At 37.4% G+C, this 24,790-nt stretch overlaps 5 protein-coding genes across 6 annotated transcripts; 4 read left to right on the forward strand and 1 right to left on the reverse strand.

Moving 5' to 3' along the window:
- Window positions 1–8: 8 nt before the first annotated feature.
- Window positions 9–5,278, forward strand: LOC140790238 (AP-3 complex subunit mu). 2 transcript variants are annotated; one of them, XM_073140228.1, is made up of 9 exons: window positions 9–151; window positions 225–327; window positions 416–526; window positions 1,772–1,861; window positions 2,385–2,632; window positions 3,501–3,710; window positions 3,845–4,052; window positions 4,376–4,633; window positions 4,730–5,278. In XM_073140228.1, exons 1-8 carry the CDS (start codon window positions 117–119, stop codon window positions 4,619–4,621), a joined length of 1,251 nt encoding a protein of 416 aa, XP_072996329.1. In that variant the 5' UTR covers window positions 9–116; the 3' UTR covers window positions 4,622–4,633; window positions 4,730–5,278. The 2 variants fall into 2 exon arrangements, with proteins under 2 accessions (XP_072996329.1, XP_072996336.1); XM_073140235.1 differs by having other exon boundaries at window positions 4,733–5,278.
- Window positions 5,279–9,550: 4,272 nt separating this feature from the next.
- On the forward strand, window positions 9,551–10,860 carry LOC140790254 (transcription factor MYB2-like). Its single transcript, XM_073140244.1, has 3 exons — window positions 9,551–9,918; window positions 10,210–10,339; window positions 10,426–10,860. Exons 1-3 carry the CDS (start codon window positions 9,726–9,728, stop codon window positions 10,826–10,828), a joined length of 726 nt encoding a protein of 241 aa, XP_072996345.1. The 5' UTR covers window positions 9,551–9,725; the 3' UTR covers window positions 10,829–10,860.
- An 84-nt stretch (window positions 10,861–10,944) lies between these two features.
- Window positions 10,945–14,405, forward strand: LOC140790276 (putative pentatricopeptide repeat-containing protein At1g56570). Its single transcript, XM_073140274.1, has 3 exons — window positions 10,945–11,580; window positions 11,661–13,198; window positions 14,284–14,405. The coding sequence occupies exons 1-2, from the start codon at window positions 10,993–10,995 to the stop codon at window positions 12,864–12,866; spliced, it is 1,794 nt and encodes a 597-aa protein (XP_072996375.1). The 5' UTR covers window positions 10,945–10,992; the 3' UTR covers window positions 12,867–13,198; window positions 14,284–14,405.
- Window positions 13,660–15,537, forward strand: LOC140790283 (uncharacterized). Its single transcript, XM_073140287.1, has 5 exons — window positions 13,660–14,046; window positions 14,284–14,405; window positions 14,495–14,683; window positions 14,973–15,024; window positions 15,120–15,537. Exons 1-5 carry the CDS (start codon window positions 13,777–13,779, stop codon window positions 15,237–15,239), a joined length of 753 nt encoding a protein of 250 aa, XP_072996388.1. The 5' UTR covers window positions 13,660–13,776; the 3' UTR covers window positions 15,240–15,537.
- A 527-nt stretch (window positions 15,538–16,064) lies between these two features.
- Window positions 16,065–24,086, reverse strand: LOC140802737 (uncharacterized). Its single transcript, XM_073158318.1, has 10 exons — window positions 23,668–24,086; window positions 23,337–23,492; window positions 22,568–22,783; window positions 22,259–22,441; window positions 21,192–21,413; window positions 20,682–20,798; window positions 20,372–20,515; window positions 20,034–20,135; window positions 17,721–17,789; window positions 16,065–16,519 (listed from the first exon to the last, which is right to left on the reverse strand). Exons 1-10 carry the CDS (start codon window positions 23,839–23,841, stop codon window positions 16,286–16,288), a joined length of 1,617 nt encoding a protein of 538 aa, XP_073014419.1. The 5' UTR covers window positions 23,842–24,086; the 3' UTR covers window positions 16,065–16,285.
- Window positions 24,087–24,790: the final 704 nt, after the last annotated feature.

Below are 24,790 nucleotides of genomic sequence, written 5' to 3' on the forward strand. Positions count from 1 at the left end.
AGATTTTATTGGGCCTGAGGAGATCCGTGACTTCGTAGGAGTATTCTCACGGACACCTCGTCGTCTTCAATCCATCTCCATCTCGCTCGATTCCTCGATCTGAAATCGGTGGGGAGATGTTGCAGTGCGTCTTCCTTCTCTCCGATTCCGGGTAAGCCTCTCTCATCCAACCATCTGCTCTCAAGTTAGCAGAGCTTACATCTTTGGTCCATTTCACCAAACAGGGAGGTGATGTTGGAGAAGCAGATGACGGGGCACAGGGTGGACCGATCCATCTGCGCTTGGTTTTGGGATTACGTCCTCTCCCAAGGCGGCGATTCCTCCAAGGTAAACTCAATTCCGCGATTTTGCTCTCTGTAAGTGCTAAAGATTTGAATTGGGTTTGTCTTGATTCTCCTCTGCGGTCGGTGGGTAGATCTTGCAGGTGATTGCTTCCCCGACCCACTATATCTTTCAAGTGTTTCGCGAGGGGATCACGTTCTTGGCGTGCACGCAGGTTGAGATGCCTCCCCTGATGGCTATCGAGGTGAGCTCTCCGTTTGCATCATGACCGCGACGTTAAAATTTTGTCTACTAGTAGAGAAACATGAACATTTCGATGCTGAACGTTAGATCATTATTACCTATTTAATAGTAAAGATTAGTTAACTAAATTGCCAACCAAAAGTGATAGATGGCTGTGAGGAGTGTTTTTGTGGTTATTTGATCAATATATTGGAGAGAATAAGTAATGTACTCATGTGCAAGTAAGAAGATGCTATTTAACATGACTATTTACCCAGATATGCAAGTTTTCATATGTCAACCTCCAGAATATTACAAAACGATCGTCAGATATGGATCTGCGTGAGATTTCAATGAGATGATGAGAGTAGTGACAAGTAAACTTTAGGTGTTTGCAAGGGCTACTGATGTCAATCAATGTAGGTCAATCAAGCTCTGGCCAGGTTCAATTTAGCCCAAGAGATGCAAGCAAGGCCTCACTAGGTCTGAGTAGCTTCAACTACTGAGTAGGCCCTAGCTTGCTCGATCATGCTTGAGTATGCGATAATAGTGTGGCCATAAAACACAACTTGTGATGATGCTCATTTGCAAAGTGCACATTCTGTGGCATGATGTAATAATAGTGCGCTTTGCCTGATTAATGGCATCACATTCAGATGACTTTGCAAGCACAACCTTGAACATTTTAAATAATGAAGGATGAAACTACCTCATTCGGATAATTGAACCCATGACTTTCCCATTTATTATGTAAGCATCTAACAAATAAACATGCGCTGGAGTTGTTGGAAAACATGCTTCTATTTTTATTAAGAATTTTCCTTTCTGGTCAGTACCCTATCATTTTCCTTTCTGTTAAAATATAGCTTTGTCTTTTTATTGGATGAAAAGGAGGGAGTATTTTGCCGGTTCAAAGTTGGGTGCAAGTACTGTCTTTCAAATGCCAAAATCCAGTAGCTACTTGGATAGGCACAAATCATTGTCTGAATGAAGGCATTTACCATCCATCAGTCACCATTGCATTCAGATTAATGTTTTGCATGCATATTTTGTTAAATATTGGGACATGTATCCCTACAGGAAAATTGTAAATTTTTTGCTGTTACATGGGGTTTATGTTGTGTCGTTATAAGTTCTTCTATGCAACTATGGCTTCCTCTAATCCTGTCCTAAATTCCTAATCTCCATTTGCTATATATCTCACATTTGGCACAATCAACTATATGCGTATAATATTAGTTTACCTTCCAGCCATTTGTTTTTGCAGTTCCTTTCTAGACTGGCAGATGTTTTAACAGATTATCTTGGAGGTCTGAATGAAGACTTAATAAAGGATAATTTTGTAATTGTATATGAGGTACATGCTCTAACCTCTTTATGTACCAAATTATTGTTTTCAGTTTTCACTTTGACAAGCTTATGATTACTTCCATTTTTATTTTTTAAGATTGCTTTGATTTTGCTTTATGTACTCTGACAAGCATAATTAGAGAGCTTTCAATTTCTACTGTGTATCTCATTTGGGTTCTGAAAGCAATAACATGCATTCTCTATACAATTGAAGAAGTAGTTCACAAGTTTACTAGGATACTCTATTAATACATTGAAATGCTATGACTTAAAAATTTGGGGAATGTATTTTGGGCCAATAATTTCATGAGGTATAATTTTAGATTTTGGTACTGCAACATTTTGTGGTGCTTTATATCTTCAGTGTATATCAAATCACTTCAGTGCCTAAGTTCATGTAATACTTGATGATATTGATAGAAAATTAAAGAGTGGTATTTAGTTCAAGTGTGATAAAGTTTGACTTTATCACGTATTAATAGCATTTTTTAAGTTTACTAAAGTAATGGAGTGGTTTGTGCAAATTGCAGCTTTTGGATGAAATGATGGACAATGGTTTTCCCCTTACAACAGAACCAAATATCTTGCGAGAGATGATAGCCCAACCAAACATTGTTAGCAAAATGCTGAATGTTGTGACTGGTAAAACTTCTAATGTGAGCAACAAACTTCCAGATGCAACAGCATCTTGTGTTCCTTGGAGGAAAACTGACCTAAAGCATGCAAGTAATGAAGTATATGTCAACCTAGTGGAGGAACTGGATGCATCTGTTAACAGGTCATTTTGCAACTTTGATGTTTTTCTCTTGATTTTTTTGGTCATTCATCTCTTTGATTGGAGGAATAGTATTCTATTTGATTAACTAGTTCTTAGATTAGTTATTTTGGTGCAGTAGACTTTTCATAGGCTTCCAAGCATCTTGAAATATGTATCAACACTTTATGGTTTTGAAGCTGCAATCTGGTTTTTCTCTATTAGGTTGTGACCAATTCTAGTATATTAGCCAATTCTTAAAGATTTCTACTGTTCCTTTTTCTTTTATCAGTGACTTCTGCACATTGTTGTCATTCTAGTTTACTAGGATTTATTGATATATTTACACCTTATGAATGTAGCTCCTTGTTTGAGATATTTAACACTATCCTCTTCATTTATTCCTTGTTGCAGCGGAAGTTGTTACATTAGCCTACTAGATTACTACGATCCATGGAGTGTTGCCTCTTTCCTAGTTTCCATGGCCATAATGGGGAACCAATTCTTGGAGGATCAGTAGACAACCAGTTAGAAAGATCTAGTTTGTCCTATTGCAGGGCCTTCTCCATTAAGAGCTGTAGCATGTGCTCTGTGCTTGATTGCCGAACCCATATAGATAGCAAGATCCTTTTGTTCAGATTCATTCTAGAAAAGATTTCGATTCCTTAGGATTTTGGATGTGAAATTTTTTAATATTGTTGGTTTTCTTCATACTTTGGGGCTAGCTTATGTATTAAAATCTATATTTTGAGCTGTCCTGCAAAAGGCTAATTTGTTATGAGTTGTGAGCTGTAGTTTTCATTATTCTGTGCAATGTTATCACCAATTCTATCATCCCATCTCATGTTGGTTTTCTTAGGACTGAACAATTATTTGTTTGATTCATCTTCAGAGAAGGTGTTTTGGTGAAGTGTGAAATATATGGTGAAATTCAAGTCAATTGTAATCTCCCTGGTGTTCCTGATTTGACACTTTCTTTTGCAAATCCAACAATCCTGAATGATGTGAGTTTCCATCCTTGTGTCCGATTCCGGCCTTGGGAATCAAATCAGGTCCTGTCATTTGTGCCCCCTGATGGACAGTTTAAGCTCATGAGTTACAGGTGTGTATTAAGTAGTAACTAATTATCCCATTTTGCAGTCATAGATTGAATGATGTGATGACTATTGAAACTCATTACATTTTCTGTTATTCTTGTGTCTATTTCTGTTTATGTTACCAATAAAATTTGATCAGAGTTAAAAAGCTGAAGAACATCCCGATTTATGTGAAGCCACAGCTAACTTCAGATTCTGGAAATTGCCACATTAATGTGTTGGTAGGAGTTAGAAATGATCCTGGAAAAACAATTGATTCTATAACAGTACAGTTTCAGTTGCCGCCATGTATTGCATCAGCTGACTTAACCTCAAACCATGGGACAGTGGACATCCTTGCCAATAAGGTTAGTGACTCTTTTAATATCTTCTGCAATGCCTGTATTTATTTAATGCTTGAATCGTACATGTTCATCTTTTAACTAAATGCAATGCAGCATGATTTACAGAAACATTGTTAATGTTATGATAAAAATAAATAGATATTCTCTTATTATATGCATCTCTTAGCTAAGATAAAATATCATTAACATTTGCATATGCTGAAGTAGAAAATCCTGTAAATTAGAAAGCCTATTATATATATATATATATATATATATATATATATATATATCCATGTGCTCTGATTTATGTTATCTATTTCCTTTTTTTTTCCTTTACTTTTCAGACTTGCTGTTGGTCCATTGGACGAATTCCAAAAGATAAGTCTCCATCTCTCTCAGGGAATTTAGTTCTTGAAGTAGGGGTGGACTGTTTGCATGCATTCCCTGTTTTCCAAGTAAAGTTCAAGATCATGGGGGTTGCCATATCGGGTTTGCAAATAGATAAGTTGGACATCAGAAACACACCAACTACTCCATATAAAGGTTTCCGAGCCCTCACTCAAGCTGGGGAATATGAAGTCAGGTCCTAGGAATCTGTAGAGGTATATTTTAGTTTTATGTACCTATATCAAGATAAGCTTCTTTTGGTTGGCAGGCACAGCAATTAATAAGAAGTAATTTATATTCTATTCATCCAGCAGCAGAATGTGAAGCTTCTTGAATTCCATCCTGGAAGCAGTTGACATAAGGAAATCATATCACTGGACAGTGCATGCTCAAGTTACTGTTTGTTTATTGGACATTTTGATACTACTTTAGGTTTTTCACCTCAAGTAAACTTCACCGTCTGCTTGAAGTTTAGCATGAAGGTTTGCCATGCGCCACAGTGTTACTGCAGAGTCTAGATGCAAGACCGAGGAAATGATATGGCTCGAAATGAAGTTGGGTCATCAGAATGATAGATGAGGGAGAAAACTAGATCCTCAGGGTGGTCTAATGGAACTGGAACTCGGTTCAGATGCCAATGTACAGAATTATGAATTGATCCACAACTGAGTGGCGTGCATCAATTTGTAAAAGCTGCTTGACACATGGTTAGTTTGAGCTACTAGCGAATTGGCCTATGCAGTATTAGATCAGGTAGTCCTCCATGTATAACCAGATTCTGTTTCGAATATTTTTTGTGTACTGATCATAATATTTTTCATGTAACTATTAATACTTCTATTATATGTTCCCTTTTGCAAGCTATGGAAATTTATAATTCCAATGTATTGTACTAGAAATATGATTTTAGCCCACAAATATAGCTGCAGCTTGGAAGTATGCAAGCTATCATCACCTTCCTTTCTACATATCAAAACCAACAGAAATTAAAGTTACAGTCTTTAACATAGTAGTTGACTATGTAACCCTTTCTTTGCAAGTAGTAGCTGCTGTTATTTTCAAGATGAGTTCAGAGGTGGTGCACTCGTTTCACTATGACCTTCAAATAGTAGTGAGACTCACCACAGCTTGATCAGAGAGGCCTACACTATTTTGGCACTTGCAACTTGAAGAATTGACCTCCAAAATGGAGATCAAAGTAGAATGAGAAAAACAGAAAAATGATATGGCAGGTGTCATGCATGACACAATTTAAAAAGAAAAAACCTAGACTCGCCAGAGATTTTCGCCGATAATTACAAGATACTAAAGGGTGTTATGATTTGACAAAGATGCCAATGCACCTAGACTATCTAAGCACTCTGGTCCTCTCCAAATTTCCTCCTCATTTATCAATTCTATCCACAATGTCACAATCTCTACCTTTTAGCCTCCACCACCAATGCATTTGCAATTTGCATCATCATCTTCGTCATCCTTACCTTATTAAATTATACAAACATCACCACCACCAACAACAACAAAAAAAAGATTTTATGAGTAGATATTTTCTTGGCCTATCATGGCGATGGCGGTGGCGTTGGCCTATCATGGCGGTGGCGGTGGCGGTGGCAGTTCCTCCAGCACAACCTTCAAATGAAGATGTAATGATCTCCTGACTCTCTACTTGCATAAATTTTTTAGATTGGAATAGTTTTTCTACCAAGTCCTGACAAAATTATTCCATGCCAATAACTCATCAAGGTGTCACTCATACAACCCTCATCCTAGTAAACTTGGTGACGTCGACATGTCAGGCACGCGACTGAGCGCCAAATGGCGGGCCATGAGAGGATAATCACACAATTGTTCTTCCTTCTTATTGAGGCTAATGATGAGACGAATGTTGGTTGAGTAAACAGCAGGATGAATATATTTTAAAAAAAAATTAGAAAAAATGGGTCTAGTGGGGAGTGAAAGGGATGTCTCTTCTTCCTCACCCTCTAATTTCGCCTCTCCTTTTTCTTTTCCTTCTCCAAGGATGCAAGAAGAGGGAAAAGAGGGTGAGGAAGGACTTGCTTCATGCTACATTAAAGTCATTAAAACTAGTTAGATTATGATAATAATTGCCTAGTGGTGCAATGACAAGCTCCACTAAAGACATTGTTTCTTTCGTAAAGGCAGTATGAATACCCTCGTATGTATGTGCAGATAAGAGTCATAGAGAGAGAGTGTGTGTATGTGTGTACGAGAACAAAACATGGCTAGCTTTTGGTGCAGCAAAGCAAAGACAGCAGCAAAACACAAAGACATGCATATGTGCAGTATTTTTTTTCCTCTTTCCAATGGAAATGTGTCTGTAGATTGATCCTATGCTATATATTTGAACATTTAAGCTAGTCGAACGCTCTATAAACAAATATTAAGGTTTTAGATGTTACCTAATTTTTTATTTGTTTATCATTTAGCTATAAAACTTGAGAAGAAAACTTAGAAGCAGGATTATTATAAAAAAATTTTAATAGATCATGAGCTCATAGACAAAAATACAATAGCTTTCTAGTTGATCGATAGAAAATTTATTATATATTAACTCTAATGTTAACGGGGGAATCAAACCTGATAATAAGTTGTAATTCTTTTGATAAGTTCAAAAGAAAAGGAAAAGAGTTTAACCCTTTTCTTTGATGGACACTCATGCATGATTTCATGGACTCATAGCCATTCGCTCCCTTTGGAGAGTACAAAGCACTGAAAAGAAAAAAAAAAGTAATAGAATGAAAAAAAGAGATGCCCCTTCCAGAATGCTTAGAATTAATTGAGATAAAACTCTTTTTGTTTAGTTAAATATTGTTGGTGTGACATTTCATTCTCTTTACTTCCTCTTTTCTATCACAACCAACTAAGCATTGTCCTCCAACTGTTTCTTATTAATGTTATTGAATTGATTAGATAATTACTTTATTTGGCGTGGCAAAGATTACGGCCGCCTACTCAAAGTAACCTCTGTGGTAGGGATGAAATAGACTTCAATTATTGATGTGATTTGGACTCTAAAAACTAATAAATATGAAAATATTCTGACAAGGAACAATCCAAAGTGATATTTCTTTGTCATAGAAATTTTTTTCAACTAGTTTGCAAATTGCAATGCAATAGTAGAGATAATTATGTAATCTCATCAAGATTTATCCTAAGAAGAATTAAGATTAAGTATCTCTACTATTGGTCATTTTTATATAGATATCATTTGTTTATTTTTTGTGACGCTTAGAACATCTCTCACTGTTGGCAAAAAATGTCAAATGACTATCTTGGTCTCAACTCTCTTCTTTTTAAGATAATATATAAAATAGTCTCTAGAGCACCTAAAATTGATCACCTGAATCTCATAATATTTTTAACTGAAATATCAAATGAATAGGTATTTCAAAGACTTTGTTGGGGAGGTAGATGATGTCTTAAGCTATTAGATAATGTCTAAGAATCTATATAAACTCTCACTTTTTCATCCCATTTCAATGTGAGACTAAACTCTCAAATATATATTCAACAATCTTCCCCTTAAGCCCAATATCAACTGCTCCTACTTGAGTCCAATATAACTAGTTTTAACCAAGCCTTATGCCTAGTTTTTCTTCTAGTCACCCACCGATCTTAAGAGGCTAGCTATTCACCGATTGCATCACACCATGACTATCACGTTTCTATGACTTTTTCAGAAGAACTCATATGTACACTAGAGCCACCATATTGATCATAGCAAACTGCTTCAAGGCAGTTCAAAATTGCTAAACTATTAGGACTCTGATACCACTTGTTAGAGAAATAAAGAAGTCATAATCTAAGTGAAACAGCGCCAGACACAAACCTTAGAATCCAACTCAACCAAAAAACTTAAGCCATTAGGTTGAAGTCTAAAAAAGTATATACAACTCCTTTCAATTTTTTCGAGATGAAAAGGTCTATGCAAAAATAGGAAATATTTCAAAGTGTCTAACTATAATTATCCTATTTTTCAACAACAATGCATTCTTTTTGGTGAATGTTGTTAGTGATGCATTCATATAAGAGGACAAAGAGTTAATATATCCAGGAGACATGGAGGAGCCTTCTATCAAATAAGACATGTTTCATATCTTGTATGCTAAAGCTTCATTAATTACTCAATTGAAAGAAAAATGTTTACTTAATCTTTCTTCTTCTTCTTTTGGGTGGCCCACAATTAATGGATCTAGCAAGTCCTTTTCATACCATTGTAGGCACTAAAGGTTAGCACTTCTTCTTTATTTAAGTTTTGTTGCAAGAATGAAGCAATCCATCAGGCATCACTATGAGTTTTATTCTCCCATAAGGAATAAGTGACACAAGTTTGGCACTTAATGCCTCCTAAAAGTTGTTCTTAGGATCACATGCATCAATTGCTCATTCTTTAAAGAATATGAACTCTGAGTTAGACTTCACTACCCACACTAGAACTATTAAAATCACTTACAAACAAAAGCACAGCTAAAGAACTAAACAAAAGAAAATTAGGAACATTTTTTAAATTGACAAATAAAAATAGGAGCCTCAATATTCCTTGATTCCATGTATAAATTAAGGTGATTCTTAAGAGTGTAGTGTTGACAGAAGAATTTTTTATATCCAAAGTAACATCAAAGTAGGCTTTAAAATCGCCATAGTGATGGAATATGCCTTCTTTTTTTCCTTTAAAAGGGAAGAAACTAATATGCAAGATTCCAAAATGAATGCAGTGATAATCAAGTGTGTGATCGATCACTTTGTCACCAGATACGTACTAGTAATTTTAAAAATATAAAACAACAAGATCTCTCATGCGACTTCCAGTATGATCAATCATAGAGTCCATCTATCTCAGCCTTCACTCTTCGCAGGCCAAAATTATAAACCCAAGAATTTGATAATAAAACTTTGCAGAAATTTTAGCATCTTGGAAACTTAATTTGGTGCTTAATTTCCCCTACCCATAACTTAGATGATTTTTTTTTCGTACTTCTTTAGTCTTGTATGTTCCCCACTTGCATATTAAACTACTTATAAAGGAATAGCCATCCAACTCCAAGCAATTAAAAAGCTTTTTTCTTTAATTTTCTTAATATAATTGTTAGACAGAAGTACTCCTTCAACTTGTGCTTTTGGAAGTTTAAGCTAACACATTGCGGCGTGCTCCCTCACATGTCTCTCTTTTGTTTCCCTTTCTTTCTCTCTTCATGCCCTCTATAAAAGCTTTACTCTTAACTCTTCTCATTCAGTACTTCCTCTTTCGCTTATACTTCTCTAAGATACAAAGTTACAGATTATAAAATGGAGACATGGAGAGGAAATGAAGTAGAGGCCCAAGTAAGGACATCCTTTAGCTCTGCAACGACACCAGTACCAAGTGAGGAAGATATAGATTTGAGAAGAGGGCCATGGACTGTTGAAGAAGACCTCTTATTGATGAATTATATCGCCGATCACGGCGACGGCCGCTGGAACTCCCTTGCTCGCTCTGCAGGTATCAGATCTTCTACTTCCTTGTGGATTGTTCTCTAAGCAAGAGAAAATTAGTATTTTGAATGATCACATCCATACTTTTACCTATTAAGAAATGAAGGTAAGGCTTGACTAATAAGACCATTAATTCTCGTGCATATATACATATATATGTATATATGCATGTATGTGGAACTGTAACAAGTTAAATGCCATACTAAGTAGCACGATCATAACACTCACTATCTTCTCGTGTATTATTATTATTATTATTATTATTTTCACGTAGAATGTCCTCGTCATGTCATAATAGGTCTCCGGCGAACCGGCAAGAGCTGCCGGCTCCGGTGGCTCAACTATCTCCGCCCCGACGTCCGCCGCGGTAACATCACACCGGAGGAGCAGCTCCTCATCCTCGAGCTCCACTCCCGGTGGGGCAACCGGTGAGCAAATCTTAGTTACAAATACCACCTCGATCAACTCTTCCAAAAGAAAGAATTCGCTAATATCACATCACACCATGCAACAGGTGGTCGAAGATAGCGAAGTACCTGCCAGGGAGGACCGACAACGAGATAAAGAACTACTGGAGGACTCGAGTGCAGAAGCAAGCGAAGCAGCTCCGCTGCGACGTCGACAGCAAGCAGTTCCAAGACTTGATGCGTTACCTGTGGATGCCGCGGCTCCTCGAGAAGATCCGGGCAGCAGCTTCGGGCGGAGAGCCCGGGCAGGTGAATCCGAGCGCCGACAGTTCGGCCACGGAGACGTCGTCGCCGGCGGGAGGTGACGCTAGCGGCGGCGAGGGGATCCAGGCAGATCAGTTTATTGGAAGTCCGGGCGGGTATGCTGACCCGGGGTGGTTACCGGACTTTGACTTTGGAACTTGGAGTGAGAATATAATATGGAGTGTGGATGACATTTGGTTACACTAAAAGATTTTAATAGAAAAGAGCCTTTTTTTTTTTTGTGGTATTGAGATGTCCCAAATTTATTATTTATTATATCTGCGTAATTTATTTCTAATACATCAATCAGAGGGTTGGGTAACTTGGGTTGTCCCATATATAATTTAGTTCCTTGTAAAAGAATAATAATAATGATAATGAGGAGAGTATCCCAGACTAGCCCAAGAGCCCACTATGGGTCTTCTCAAGCCCAACATAATGCCAGGCCCACCAAACCCACCGCAACCATGTCCCCTGTCCAAGCCACCAGATTCATCAAATTCCTCTGCGAGCAGGGCTCACACTCCCTCGCACGCAAGCTGTTCGACCAAATGCCCGACCGAGACGTGGTCTCGTGGACGACCATGATATCCGGCTACGCGTCCAGTCACCGGCACGAGGACGCGTGGGGAATCTTTCGCCGCATGATGGACGCCGGCGTGGGTCCCAATGCCTTCACAATTTCTAGCGTATTAACGGCATGCCGGGGGCCACGGTGGCGCGCTGGCTGCGGCGCAGCGCACGCCGTGGCTGTGCGGCAGGGCGTCGACACGGCGCCGTACGTTGAGAATTCGCTCCTCGATGCGTATGCATCGTGCGGCGATGGCATGGCTGATGCACGCGCGCTGTTCGACCGATTGCAGGAGAGGTCTGCCGTGTCGTGGACTACCATGATCGCCGGTTACACCCGGTTGGGCCAGGGGGACATGGGAATTCAGATGTTTAGAAGAATGATGCAGGTATGGTCTTTTAATCTCCATAATCCAAAGAGAATCCATAATCTTGACATTTATGATGCGTTCAATCTTTTGTGAAGCAGGATGGCACTGAGCTGAGTCCATTTGCATGTTCTATTGCTATCAGCGCGTGTTCTTTGATGAGAAGTTTAATGCTTGGTCGGCTACTCCATTCGATGTCACTGAAATGCGGGGTTGACTCCAACATCCCTGTTGCCAATTCTTTGGTTGACATGTATTGCAGATGCATGAGCATTGAAGACGGTAAGAGATACTTCACTGAAATGCCTCGAAGAGACTTGATCAGTTGGAATACCATGATATCTGGGCAAGACCGGTACAGTTCCCGTGAGGCCCTCCAGCTGTTCCTTGAGATGAGTTCGAGGAATGTGAAATCAAATTGCTTCACTTATACCAGCATTGTGGCATCTTGCGCTAAGCTTGCAGTCCTGAGATGTGGGCAGCAAGTCCACGGAGCTATAGTATGTAGAGGCTTTGGAGAGAATCTTCAGATATGCAATGCTCTTATAGATATGTATTGCAAGTGTGGAAGTGTAGCTGATTCGGAGAAGATATTTAGTGCAATGTCTTGTAGGGATCTACTTTCGTGGACGTCGATGATGATCGGTTATGGGATGAATGGACTTGGCTATGAGGCAATGCAGCTTTTCAATGAGATGGTTGATGGAAGTATTCGACTTGACTATGTAGTGTTTGTGGGGCTTATAAGTGCTTGTAGCCATGCAGGTTTAGTAGAAGAAGGCTGGAGGTACTTTAATTTGATGACTACCAAGTACAGTGTGCAGCCTAATTGGGAGGTCTATGGATGTGTCGTCGATCTTCTAGGACGTGCAGGAAGGCTCATAGAGGCATTTGAGGTGATACAGAGCATGCCCTTTGAACCTGATGAATCTATTTGGGGAGCTCTGCTTGGAGCTTGCAAGATGCACAAGAATGTGGAGTTGGGTAGGTTGGCAGCTCAGAAGATGGTGGAATTGAAACCAAAAGGAGGTGCAAAGACTTATCTTGTACTTTCAAATATATATGCTGCTGGCAATGAATGGGGTCAGTTTGCAGCGACAAGAAAGCTGATGAGAGGGATGGATAGTAAGAAGGAGGCAGGAACGAGTTGGATTGAGCTGGGGGATAAGGTATGCAGTTTTGTAGCTGGTGACAGGAGCAATTCTTGTGTTGGTTTAGCTGTTGAGGTGTTGGATAGTCTGATTGAGCATATGCATGAAGCTGGAAATGTATCTGAAATATATAAGGATTTAGAAGCAGTGAAATAATCGTATGATCATATCACTATTTCTTACCTTGCTTGCAATTGGTAGAGGAAAAGATTCAGTACAGGAGGTGAAGAGTTAATGTCTCAAGGAATTAAGCTTGCGGGTAAGAGGGAGAACCCTCAGGCATGAGATTTTACTTTCTCCGTTACTTGACTTTAAGAAGACGAATTGATGCACATTCTGTCGGCCTAGGCATCCATTGGAAAGTCTATTGTGTTTTATGAGAATTTGGAAGCAGTGACATAATTTGAGTAGATAGTATTGCCACCGTTGCATTGCTGAATTCTTTATAAATCATCTGATTCAAGTTCCTTCAGCAAGGTCAAAACGAGGTCAGTTTCATATTTCAACAACGTGAAAAGTTGAAAGCATTTAAATCTGATCATTTTTTTTTCTTTAACATTTGTTTCCTCTTCTTGGGAACTCGAAATTGTTTTATCTGTTTTATGGATTCGATTACTATACCTCTGCTTGGGAGATTGTAGGAGTATCCGTTTTGAAAAGTTTTGATATAGAGTAATCCTTAATAGACTGATTTTGGTATTTTCCAGAACAGTATAGAGCAACCATGATATTATGAAAAGCTTTGACTTCCTGGGAGAAATTTTGTAAGACTAACCCAAGTGAAGATAATCTGAGTTTTTAGTTGACCCAAATGATTTCTTTAATTTAATGTGGCTCGTTAGTCACGGTTCATGAGGAAGAAGCATTGTGGTCCCAATCCCATAGTCCAAGATATTTTTGAGGGAAAACAAACCACAACCTCCAGATCTTATCATGCCATGGGGCTTGTTTCTTTGTTTACACAATTACACCTCCACATTTTTCTGCCATGGAGCCCTTCTCATGCTTTATGAGATGATTGAGCTTTCTAGATAAAAAGAAGAGCGATAAAAAAATAAAATAAAAAATGCAAGCCCATTCAGTCTTGGTCCTTGTCTCTTTTCCATTCAGCCGTCTTCCTCATTCTAAGTCCTACTGCTCTGTGTCCAAGACCACATGCAGCCTGAGGAAGGAGGGCAGGAAAACCCTCAGGGACACCTGGCCTTCCATTTCTCTGTCCCTTTTTGGGTCAGGCTTCTTCTTGGGTCCTCTTCTAGATGGACTGCATTCAAGGGTAAATCTTCAGGTTTACCAAAATGGAGCCATTGATATTGGCCCTCTTCACACCAACATCTTGGTAATATTCCCATCTACTTTTCCTTTGCTAAAAATTCTATTCAATCTTTTTGGACATTAAATACTGATGATTTATTTTTTTGCAAATATATATGAAAAAAGAGAGCTCATTTGACAATTTGCAGAGAAGTATTGTGTTACAAGACTGAAACGCATATGGTGATCTGCACGCACACACACACACACACCCAAAAAAAAAATCTCTTTGGTGCCTAATCTAACTCAGATCATTTGACAGGTTCCTCCACTTCTTGGAGCATTCTACTGCACTTTGGGATTACTGCAACTCTTTTTGGATGAGAGGATCCCTCCTAAATCAAAGGCTTCAGGAAGCCTTGACAAAGCAGCACTATCTCTGATGTTTGTCATCTGAGTCCAACTCTCCTTAAGTTTTGCTGCTCAGAAATTCAGCAGTCACTAATCCAATTTGTTTCTGACTTTGCTATCAGAGCTCTAGCATTGTTCATTGAATTGAGTGCTGAAATGTACAAAGCTGGAGTCCCCAGTAACATAGAAGCCTATATCTTGTTTGGGCTAGCAGAGTTCATATGGTTGTTCCTGGATGGCACATGGCTATGCTTTGTTTTGGCCTGCTTTGCTGGTGTTGGCTGTCCTCTTGCTGAGACCCCATTGATCAAGTAATGCCTTTTTCTCATTGGAAATGCATTCCAACTCTTTACTTTTAAATGACATTGTTCACTCTTCAAGCCAAACAAATTGAAACTAAAGTGTTTATATCTAACCTAGATCTTTTATGGTGAAAGGCTTGTAAATAAGACCTAGTTGTAAAACAGAAAAACATTTTGGCTGTAATATCATCGAAAGATAATTGTGACGTAATTTTTTTTTTAGTTCTCCTTTTCTTTTCATGCTTAACTTTCATCTATTCTCCTTTTTTCATTTCATAGTCAAAACTAATTCTTGCAGAACATTTCACCTCTGGAATTACCCAAATGCTGATGTTCAACTCTTTGGTGAGGTAAATTATCCATGTCTCTGAATGACTGAATGACCTCTCAAACTTCTAGCATTGAGGACTGTAGCAAAAAAGTATCATGTTTTCTCTGTTTTCAGGGGCTAATCAGTTGGACAAGTACTTGTTATTTTGTTTATACCCCATTTTTGATCAACTTGTCACGATGGCTGAAGTCAGTCATTGTTGCAACTGATGACAAAGACCAAGCAGTTCAATAGTTATTGATAATTGAGATGAAAGAAGAATGTGAGGAATCCTGGTGATGGAACAGTAGGGGAAAGGAAGAGCATTATGATTGAATTTTGTGCAAAGAAAAGTTTCATTTCTCTCTGAAAGTTTTGGTGCAAATTGTTTAGAACAAGCTTCTCGTTAGTGATTGTAACGTGAGAAATTTAATTGCAAGTAGTGAGCTTTTGTATCGAACTCACTGCATTTGTTCTGTAACAAGTCAGATATACAGAACTGTTCACATGTATTACATTACAGTCTAATCTTATAACTCAGATTTAAAACCAATTCTCTCGACTTATTTTAGCTGTCTGCCTTGACCGACAACTATATAGATGTTTAGAAGAGAATACAGAAACTTTTTTCAAATTTTATTTGGTTGTGTTATGCTCACCAAAGTCTTATATATTTCTTTTTCTTTTCTGTTCTTCTTCTTTTGCCCTTAAAAAGTTTATAGATGTAGCAGTTGGAACTCACTTACAGTTCCTCTCCTCCTCTTCACCTTTGAGAAAGAGCACCTGAAGGACATTCTAATAATTTAAAAATGATCTTTTAATTTGCAAAGCTACCAATACATACTACTCAATGGAGGATAAAGGCCGTGAAGACTGCTGATGCCTTGAGGGTAGAACATAGATCCTTCCTTATCCATAATCACTTTCAACAATTCCACAGTGAACGACAAATAAAACAGATCAATGCTGTACTCCAAGTTTCCATAATTAAATGAAGAACAATATCACCCACACGATTATATGCTACAGAATACTATGTTATTGCCCAGAATATGTTATGAGAACTGTGACAAAGTGACATCAGAGATTTGGTGAATTGCATTTCATCAGTATAAATATTACAACAATATAAATATAGAAATTAAATTCTGTTGCAATATGGGAAAAAAAAGTTTGGTGGATGTCAATCATCTACCATAACCTCATTTATCTGCCTATATTTGCAGAGAATGGCTGAGATTTGGTGACGGTGGAGTGATGGTGCAGTGCAGTCCATGACTGTAGAACCATCAGACTAGGCTTTATTGAATTCTGAACCCAGAGGTTAAATCCACATCATTATCTATGGATTTAGCCAAATTCTCCGCCTCCCCTATATAAGAATGGGGAGTCAGATTCAAAAGAATGGACCTTGGTTCCTCGGGCAAGTCCAGATCTTCAATAAACTGCTTTATGCTTTCCTTCGTGACGGCTCGTCCTCTTGTCAACTCCTTCAGCTTTTCATATGGTTCAGGAACTGCATATCTTCGCATAACCTAACACAAGAAAAGGGCACAAATAAATACATAGAAATCAAACATTACAGCACAATAGAAGCAACAACATTGTTCCCCCACCCCCCACAGCTATCAGCATTTGCTTACTCTAATTTATGACAGAAACTGCCATAACCCAATTAGTAATATTTGTCACTCATGGGAGTTCCCACCTGGTCAAGGAGGTGTCAATAGAAGCATTTGACCTCATTACAGTTGGTACATCTTAACTATGTGGCAGTGAAGAAATAAACACAATTTTGCTAATAGAACATGTTTTCTGCGAAAAGGGGTTCCAATGGAATCAACTTTAGTAGGAAAAAATAGGTAATTTCCTAACTTGTTCCTTGAAGCTTTGGCAGATGACTGCATTGATGAAGAAGACACATTCTTTCAAAACTTGTCTTTCAATAGTGTCTCTAGTGCTTCTTAAGCTGTCTGGCTTCATGTACATAGATGTCACAATCTGTTTATTTCCATTATTCTCCCACTCTTCCCTGAGTTTCTGACAGCAACCTAATATTTCTATATTTATAAGAACTAAAATGAAGCTGGTGGATATGAATAGTGAGAAGGGTGACTGGTAGAAAGTGAGCATGGGGATGATTGGGGCACAAAGCCCTTTGAAACCAGCTTTACAGACTAAGTTCCTTACATTGTTAGATGCAGTTCTATATCCATGGGGCACGAGTTTTCTGATTTAATGAATTATTTATCTTGAGAACTGAGTTAATTATAATACACTAAATCCATATCATTCCAAAATCACGTTTTATATCTTAGTCAAGTTCAATATTTTAATTTATCATACAAAACCTAGTAAGATGTAGTCTATCTGTGTGTTTATGAGACTGAAAAGTGTTTAACTATGGGCTTATGAGACCAAGAAGGCTACAAATTAATACGTTCTCCTTGAGATTTTGAGAAGTAAATTTTGCAAGATGATGTCCGTGACTCAATCAGCATAATCTGTTAAGATATGGGTAGATGAACAAAGAGTATTAACAAATAGGTATATTTAGGCCTTACAATTTTATTATGCCATTGGCAAAATAGGCAATGTTGAGTGAACAATTATGAGTTAACTTGTAAGAACTTTATCTTTTCAACAAAAGCTTAGATGACAAATTGCAGGATATCAAAAACACCAGTAAGAGATTGGTTATAGGATGAATGAAGAAAAACAAGCTACGAAACATACTGTTTGTATTGGTTCTGCAAGGACCTCCCATGTTTGCTCTAAATCTTCAGAGAGACGAGATTCATTCACCTGCAGAACTCACAGTTAATTCAATAAATTGTAAACCAGGAATTTACCATAGGAAATGTTTCCATAGAGGTCACAATGCCCCATTAGATTTAACTGCATCATGCAAGAATTTATAAGTTAGCAAAGCATATTCCACCTAATTCTTGGAAGATTATTATATGGCTGGCCAATATATGGATGCGGTAGGACATGATAAATTTCAGACACAATAACAAGTAATTAGTAGAGTTTTGTAACTCGTGTTATTTATGGAAATATCAATATGCTTCAGATAGGCACCCTCTCCCTCACAGTATTTGTATTTCCATGCAAATTGAACAATATTTTGCTTTGCTGCTAGAGCTGCTAGAAAATTTGTACAATACTAGAGGACCAAATAAACAATTACTAAATCAATTTTTCTAACACAATTTAATTCATTTAAGAGAAATCTCAACTGCATCCACCATACCTTTTAAATATATTAAGTTTCCTGCTTAAAGTTTACTATCTAGAAGTTGATCCCTTATGTTGACTCTTTTTTTCAAATTTAATATAAAAAAATAAAAAAACCTTGGTTCCAACTGATTGGGGCATCGATAATGGTATCTTTAGTTTGCTTAAAATTAATTTGACTTGATTGCTGAAAATACCTTATTGGGGTAGTCTATGCTACAGTATTACTTGCCTTACATAAGGTGAGAGCATTTTGTTAATTACTAATATTGAATAGGTCAATCTTAGGCTAGAGTCTGTTTAGAGGACCAACTTTAAGTTTTTTGTGCTTAATTTGTGGAGATTGAACATAATATTGCTAAAAGATAGGGTGTGAATTGAACTTTCCCTTCATTTCAAGTAAAAGAAAACAAATTAATGATAAAATATTTTGACTACAATAGCCTTTCTACGCTTAGGATCTGTTCAGGAACAACTTGTAGCATCAATTTAAATAGTAAAAATGTATCGGTGTATTAAAAAGCGGTTTTGGCGGCTACCTTGGCAAAGCAGCACATCGACCACCCCGTCGACACACTATGCGTCCAAATGTGGCCGAACCATATAATCAAGCTTTGGTGAGCCGATTTGGCACTTTGTGGCCTAACTGGCTGAAATTATGAGTTGCAGGTTGGGCGAAAATGGTTTGAGTGCAACCAGGCCGTGCATTAGTTTAAAATAAAAAAAATAAAAAAACTCATTGTGCCTTAAATCCTCTTGTCTCTTGATCCCTCCCTCTCGTTGCTCCCTCTTCTCTCAATAGTGGTGGCGAGCAAAGATCTCCAGCTCGTGTGACATCGTTGAGGTCAGGCTCATGCAACCGTCGTAGAGATTGAGCTCATGTGGCGGCGTGGACCAAAGATCCCCTTTAGTGTTTTCCATTGCCTTCCTTCTCCTGCTAAATCACTTATCTCTAAAAAGCTCACATGCTAGATGGACACCACCACTTATCTCCAAAAATCTCACATGCTAGATGGACAACACCACGTATCTCTAAAAATCTCACATGCTAGACACGTGGGATGTAATAAAAGTGAAGGAGGTGCATCTAATCCTCATGAGACTAACAAAAATTAATCTCCCACCATGTAATTTTTTTTTTGAAACATATTAGTACTTATGTTTTTAATAATTTTGGTGTAGTGGACTATTAAAGACTTTATATATAATTATATGTTATATTAGTCTTATCATATATAGTTATTTCTAAATTTATATATTAAAAATGCTAGACCGCCTTAGGTGCCTTTCGCCTAGACATTAGCAATGGGGTGACCAGCCACAATCCGTGGCCTCCTTTTGATATACTGGAATGTATAATCATGTATCACTGTGTGCTTCATTTATAAAACGAGAATGCACTTTATGTGACAGTCTTTCATGTTTTTAGCTGAAAACTAGGCCAAAGAAAGAACAAAAACTTTAAATGTTGAGATCTGTTCCAAATGATAAACATAAGAGAATTTTGGGATAATGGAGATCAGATGAGTAGGCTCCATGGTGTGGGTTATTACCAGCATTTTCATACGTCCCTGAGAAACTTACAACGTTTCTCAACTTATTGATGTTCAAAATGGAAAGCATAACATAATAATCAGCTCTGAATAACTCACAAGCTTATGCGTGAGAAGCATGACAATACCCCTTACTATGTTGACAGAAATGATAAGTAAAATAGCAAGCACATAAATTAACAAAATTTGCTAGGAAGACTACTTAAACCTTCCTGGTGGCCTAAATTTTCGAGTTGAGTGCAGTTCAGTGGTTTACCTGCAGCTTACTAATTCCTTGTATTGCACTTCTATAAGCCAGAAGCGAGTATCCAAGTCCAATGCCCAAATTTCTTAAAACAGTTGAATCAGTGAGATCACGCTGTTAATCAAGAAAAATAGTATTGCATCACTATATATCTTACAGTTACCAAAGAGGAGAAAAATGTAAACCTTATGTTGAGCCCTACTACGACTGGCATAGCATCAAAATAAATTCAAGACTTGAGATCCTAATCTCATGGTACACAATAGCTCACATAGTAACTGTGTGCTGCTTCTTCTGGCTAGTCAGAAAACAAAACCGCAATACCAGGACAGATAATATATAACAAGTACCTGCATCCGCGATATGGGCAGCTTCATGCTAAGGGCAGATAAAACAGCATTAGCCAAGCATAAATTACCCTCACTGTTTTCAAAATCGATAGGATTGACTTTGTGAGGCATAGTAGAGGATCCTATCTCACCCGCCTTTGTTATCTGCAAGGAGAAGTCACAAAAGTTCTTCTATGTACTAATTGGAAACAAAATGAAGTTTAACATTGCTAGTTATGGTTAAAGAAAAATCATTTGAGATAACTGGTATTATAGAAGGAAAAAAAGCGGCTTAGCTTTTCATTTTATTCATCAAAGGAAAAAAGAATACCTGCTTAAAATAGCCTAATGAAATGTAGCTCCATATGTCTCTGTCAAAATCAATCAAGATGTTGTTGAACTGAATGATGGTATTGAAAAGTTTTGATATATAGTCATGAGGTTCAATCTGCAGAGCAGAAATGATGAGCTAAATAAGAATTATAACTAAAACAATTATATGACCATATTGAAGATTATGCTTGATTAATCTTTCAATATAATATGTGTAAGAACTAAAATAATAAAAATTAGGAGACCTATGCACTAAGATGTAGTGCAGGTCAGAAAGTCAAAAAATAAGATAAATAATAAAATAGTATGTGGAACTTGTACTTTTCTTGAGGAATGATATCTTGAAAAAAAATAATATCTTAAATATATTTTATTTTCTGTTTTAAGTATCACCAGTTATCTCTTTTAAGTCGACTGAAAAATGAAAATTTTCATCAATCATCTTTCTAATGTAGACAGGTAAACACCATGAAGCAGAATATCTAGTTAAATCATGTTAAACAAGTACCTGTGTCACATAGGGGTTGAATTCTACTCCCAATGATTTCACAAATTCTGCTGCAATATCTGGCCAGTTGACATCAGGATATGCAATCTTATGAGCATTATAGTTTCCAACAGCACCAGCAAACTTCCCCAAGATCCTGGTTTCACTAAAAGTTTTCCCTTGGTCATTTAGTCTGGCAACAAAATTTGCCATTTCTTTTCCCAAAGTAGTAGGTGAAGCTGGCTACATAGTGCGGAAGGAAAAAGATCAACAAATAAATTTGGATATAAATTAAGGATTAGCTAACATTAGTAAGTCCCAGTTGTTAACAACACAAGAAATAGAAAGTCAAAGCCAATAGAACCAATGGACAGGATCATAGAAAATGGTTAATTATGATTATTTACTCTTTTAGACTAAACATACATTGCACAGATCTGTCTCAATGGAAAGTCAAACTTAGGAACTGGTTGTCTAATTTGAAAATTAGCATATAATGACCCTAGATGATATCCAGGACAACAGAATAAAGTTGATTTAAGAACTCAAATGGAAAAAAAAAAACTTCTGCTGCCACTACAAGTATTAGAACATATGCATAGATGTCATGCAGAATTGCAAGGGAAATAAAAAATGCCACTACTATCATGAATTCACAGAAAAAAAAAAGTCACGGAAAAGAAAAGTATGTCAGCTAATGGAGGCTGCAAAGATAATATTTTATGCTCATTAACATACTTTTATCCCAGAAAAACTCCTCTGGATGCATTTGTTAGAGTTCAAAGATATGGAAATCTTCAAAAGATAACGAAGGCATGGCAAACTTGACGGGAAACTAGATTATTCAAAGATTTAGCTTGAATCTGATGTTCAAGTCTAAGAAACATTAGCAGATGACATAAATTGGTGCTATGATGTTATACCATCTGTTAGCCTCAATTTTAAGTTAAGTTGGACTGTTGGAAGTTAGAGCAAAAATCAGAAGTAGCTTCTAATAATTTTACAAGAAACACCATAATTCAAATAGAGGATCAACACAACCTATTTAGTTGATATAAAGAATGCTCAGTTCTAAACAGTTCAAATACCTGTCCATGAGTTCGAGACAACATTGGGATATGTGCATTTTCCTTAGCAAGGCTGCTTATTGCTTTGCACAGGTCAATCATGGCAGGAAATACAACAGCATTGAGTGCTTCTTTCAGAGCTAATGCATGTGCCAAATTGTTAATATCCTCTGAGGTACATGCAAAATGAAAAAACTCAAGTACCTGAAAGGACACTAGCTTTGTCAAACAATAAATAATTGTCAAAGCAAAATGACGGAAAACCAAAATAATTGTCATAAAGATACTGAGAAGCTTATTATTAAAAACACAAAAGGTCAAAATATTAACCTTTTCAATTTCTGGACAGCATTTGCATCTCTGTTTCAAGAAGTACTCAACAGCTTTGACATCATGGTTAGTCACTTTCTCAATTTTTTTCACTTCCAGCGCATCATCTATAGAGAAATCATGCATAACCCTCTCCAGGAAAGACTCTGCATCTTTGCCAAAGTTTGGAACCTCTTTTATTTCAGGAATTTGAGAAAGTTTCAGCAGCCATTTGACCTACAAGGAATCTATCCCCTGTCAGTATACAAATCTCTACCTGGCCACAATAGGAATCATCCACCGGCCATTGCAGCAAATCTTACAAATCATTTAATGTCTCATGCCAATGCTGCCAATACCAATAGAAAGCGTAGCTGCATATGTATAAGCATGTCTACATAGGCATAAAACGTTCAACATGGAAAAGGTAATAATACCTTATTACAAATAATGTAACTTTATCTTTAAGTTGATCAGCTTATCAATACAAAATAAACTATTTTTTCTGACCAAGTACAGCAGTAATACCAATATGGAAAGTACATATGACCATTATTGCCGCCCATCTGTATAATAGTCTTAATTATAGTTCCAACTAAGATGTAAATCTCTGGAATGCGCAAAGAACATGTCAAATGAGCATTTGAGAAGCCCAGTTGATTCATAGAGGAAAATGATTATGTTGATGGTCATAAACCAGGTTTCATCATTAAGCTGCAATGCAGACAAATAAGAACAACAGCATAAGATGGTGAGAAAGCAAATCTAGTTAAGAGTAAGAAAAACCAACCTCTACCACAACTCTGTATCGGATTAGACCATACTCGCTAAAGAATGGTCTCAGATCCTCGACCTTCTTAACGTATCGGCCATCCAACGGCGACAAAGCCATCAAGCTAAAGGACTGTGAATCCAAAATCTTCTCTTCGACACGGCTCTTCTCCATCTAGAATATAATAAATCCCCATAAGACTAATAAAAACCCCAGAAATTTCACCAAAGTTCCAATTTTGACAGGACACAGAGGCCAAAACAGTTACTAAAGATTTAAAGCTTGCAACTTTAGAAGAGAAGAGCAACGCTCGTATAAATTCCTCGCAGGCAATCACGGCGATGGTTACCTCATCGATAGACGCTACTGCAGAAGCTTTGCAAACTAAATTAATGGGAGAAAACTTGGAGGTTGTGCCAAAGATTAGAGCTTGCTGCGGTATAACGCGGCTCGGTGAGGAGGGAACGGGAGGTGGGCGAGGAGTGCGCGAAAATATCAGAGAAGAAGCGGCGGCTGCTTCCATTGGATTGGGAGTCGATCGAGCGTGTGATAGAGTTCGAGGAGGAGGAGGAGGAGGAGCTGCTGTAATCGTTTTGGAACCCTGCCTCTTAAGTTAAAAGTGCTAAAGAGATGACAAAAGGAAGCGAAGCGAATCCCTGAGACAGAGAGGGTTTTGAGAGCAGTAAAGTCAGAGATTTGCCGAAAATAATGCGCGATGGTTATAATCGCACTCAAAATCAGATACTCGGACGAGTGATGATCGATCGCAGTTAGGCGTTTACAGCAGCGAGCTTTGAGCCGGCTTTGGATTCAGGCTCGGCTCGGCTCGGCTCAGAAGGCGGCAGCTTGGAGGAGGAGGAGGTGCCTTGTGATGAAATAGGTTTGTGAGGGAGAATGTTTCTAGACTTAGCCACTTAGGGTTAGATAGAGATAGGAGTGGAATAAAAGATCTAAAGATTATAAATATATTTATATAACATTAATAGATATTATATTTTTAATTTTAATTCAAGCTTGGCTCGAAATATAAATCAGGTTGACACTCATATTCAGCATATTTCTTTATGAATCCATACTACTAATAAGTGAGCCCTATTATTTCTTTTACGTGTCCAATACATTTTAAAACTTAAATACGTGACTTAGTGAGTTATAAAACTATTGAATTAAACATTGAATTTTAAGTACAAATTATTTTTCAATTCAACAATTTATGTAGAAAATTAAAAATTATTGAATAAACTACAAAGTGTTAGAAGAGAACTTTTGATATAAGTCAATAACGACTTCTAAATATAAATCACTTTTTAAATTCAATAATTTATGTAAAAATTTAATGGTTTTACAGTTCACCTAGTCTTGTAGTTAAATTTCAAGGTGAATTCAACGCTTATTAAAAAAAGTTTGGCAGGCTTAAAATACTCAAAAACTCTAAATAAGTTTATAGACATGGAAAAAACTTCTATACCTCT

The sequence above is a fragment of the Typha latifolia genome, chromosome 1, assembly GCF_019914945.1.
Source record: "Typha latifolia isolate L0001 chromosome 1, TyphaL0001v2, whole genome shotgun sequence".
In the NCBI taxonomy this organism is placed as follows: domain Eukaryota; kingdom Viridiplantae; phylum Streptophyta; class Magnoliopsida; order Poales; family Typhaceae; genus Typha; species Typha latifolia.

Coding starts and splice junctions, on each gene's coding strand:
- LOC140790276 (XM_073140274.1), top strand. CDS start 10,993: ATGATAATGAGGAGAGTATCCCAGACTAGCCCAAGAGCCCACTATGGG. Junction 11,581..11,660: donor TGTTTAGAAGAATGATGCAG/GTATGGTCTTTT, acceptor TTTGTGAAGCAG/GATGGCACTGAGCTGAGTCC.
- LOC140790283 (XM_073140287.1), top strand. CDS start 13,777: ATGCAAGCCCATTCAGTCTTGGTCCTTGTCTCTTTTCCATTCAGCCGT. Junction 14,047..14,283: donor CTCTTCACACCAACATCTTG/GTAATATTCCCA, acceptor ATCATTTGACAG/GTTCCTCCACTTCTTGGAGC. Junction 15,025..15,119: donor ATGTTCAACTCTTTGGTGAG/GTAAATTATCCA, acceptor CTCTGTTTTCAG/GGGCTAATCAGTTGGACAAG.
- LOC140802737 (XM_073158318.1), bottom strand. CDS start 23,841: ATGGAAGCAGCCGCCGCTTCTTCTCTGATATTTTCGCGCACTCCTCGC. Junction 23,493..23,667: donor CAGTAGCGTCTATCGATGAG/GTAACCATCGCC, acceptor ATTATATTCTAG/ATGGAGAAGAGCCGTGTCGA. Junction 20,516..20,681: donor CATTAGGCTATTTTAAGCAG/GTATTCTTTTTT, acceptor TTCTCCTTGCAG/ATAACAAAGGCGGGTGAGAT.
- LOC140790238 (XM_073140228.1), top strand. CDS start 117: ATGTTGCAGTGCGTCTTCCTTCTCTCCGATTCCGG. Junction 152..224: donor TTCCTTCTCTCCGATTCCGG/GTAAGCCTCTCT, acceptor TTCACCAAACAG/GGAGGTGATGTTGGAGAAGC. Junction 4,053..4,375: donor TGGACATCCTTGCCAATAAG/GTTAGTGACTCT, acceptor TTTACTTTTCAG/ACTTGCTGTTGGTCCATTGG.
- LOC140790254 (XM_073140244.1), top strand. CDS start 9,726: ATGGAGACATGGAGAGGAAATGAAGTAGAGGCCCAAGTAAGGACATCC. Junction 9,919..10,209: donor CTCCCTTGCTCGCTCTGCAG/GTATCAGATCTT, acceptor ATGTCATAATAG/GTCTCCGGCGAACCGGCAAG. Junction 10,340..10,425: donor CACTCCCGGTGGGGCAACCG/GTGAGCAAATCT, acceptor ACCATGCAACAG/GTGGTCGAAGATAGCGAAGT.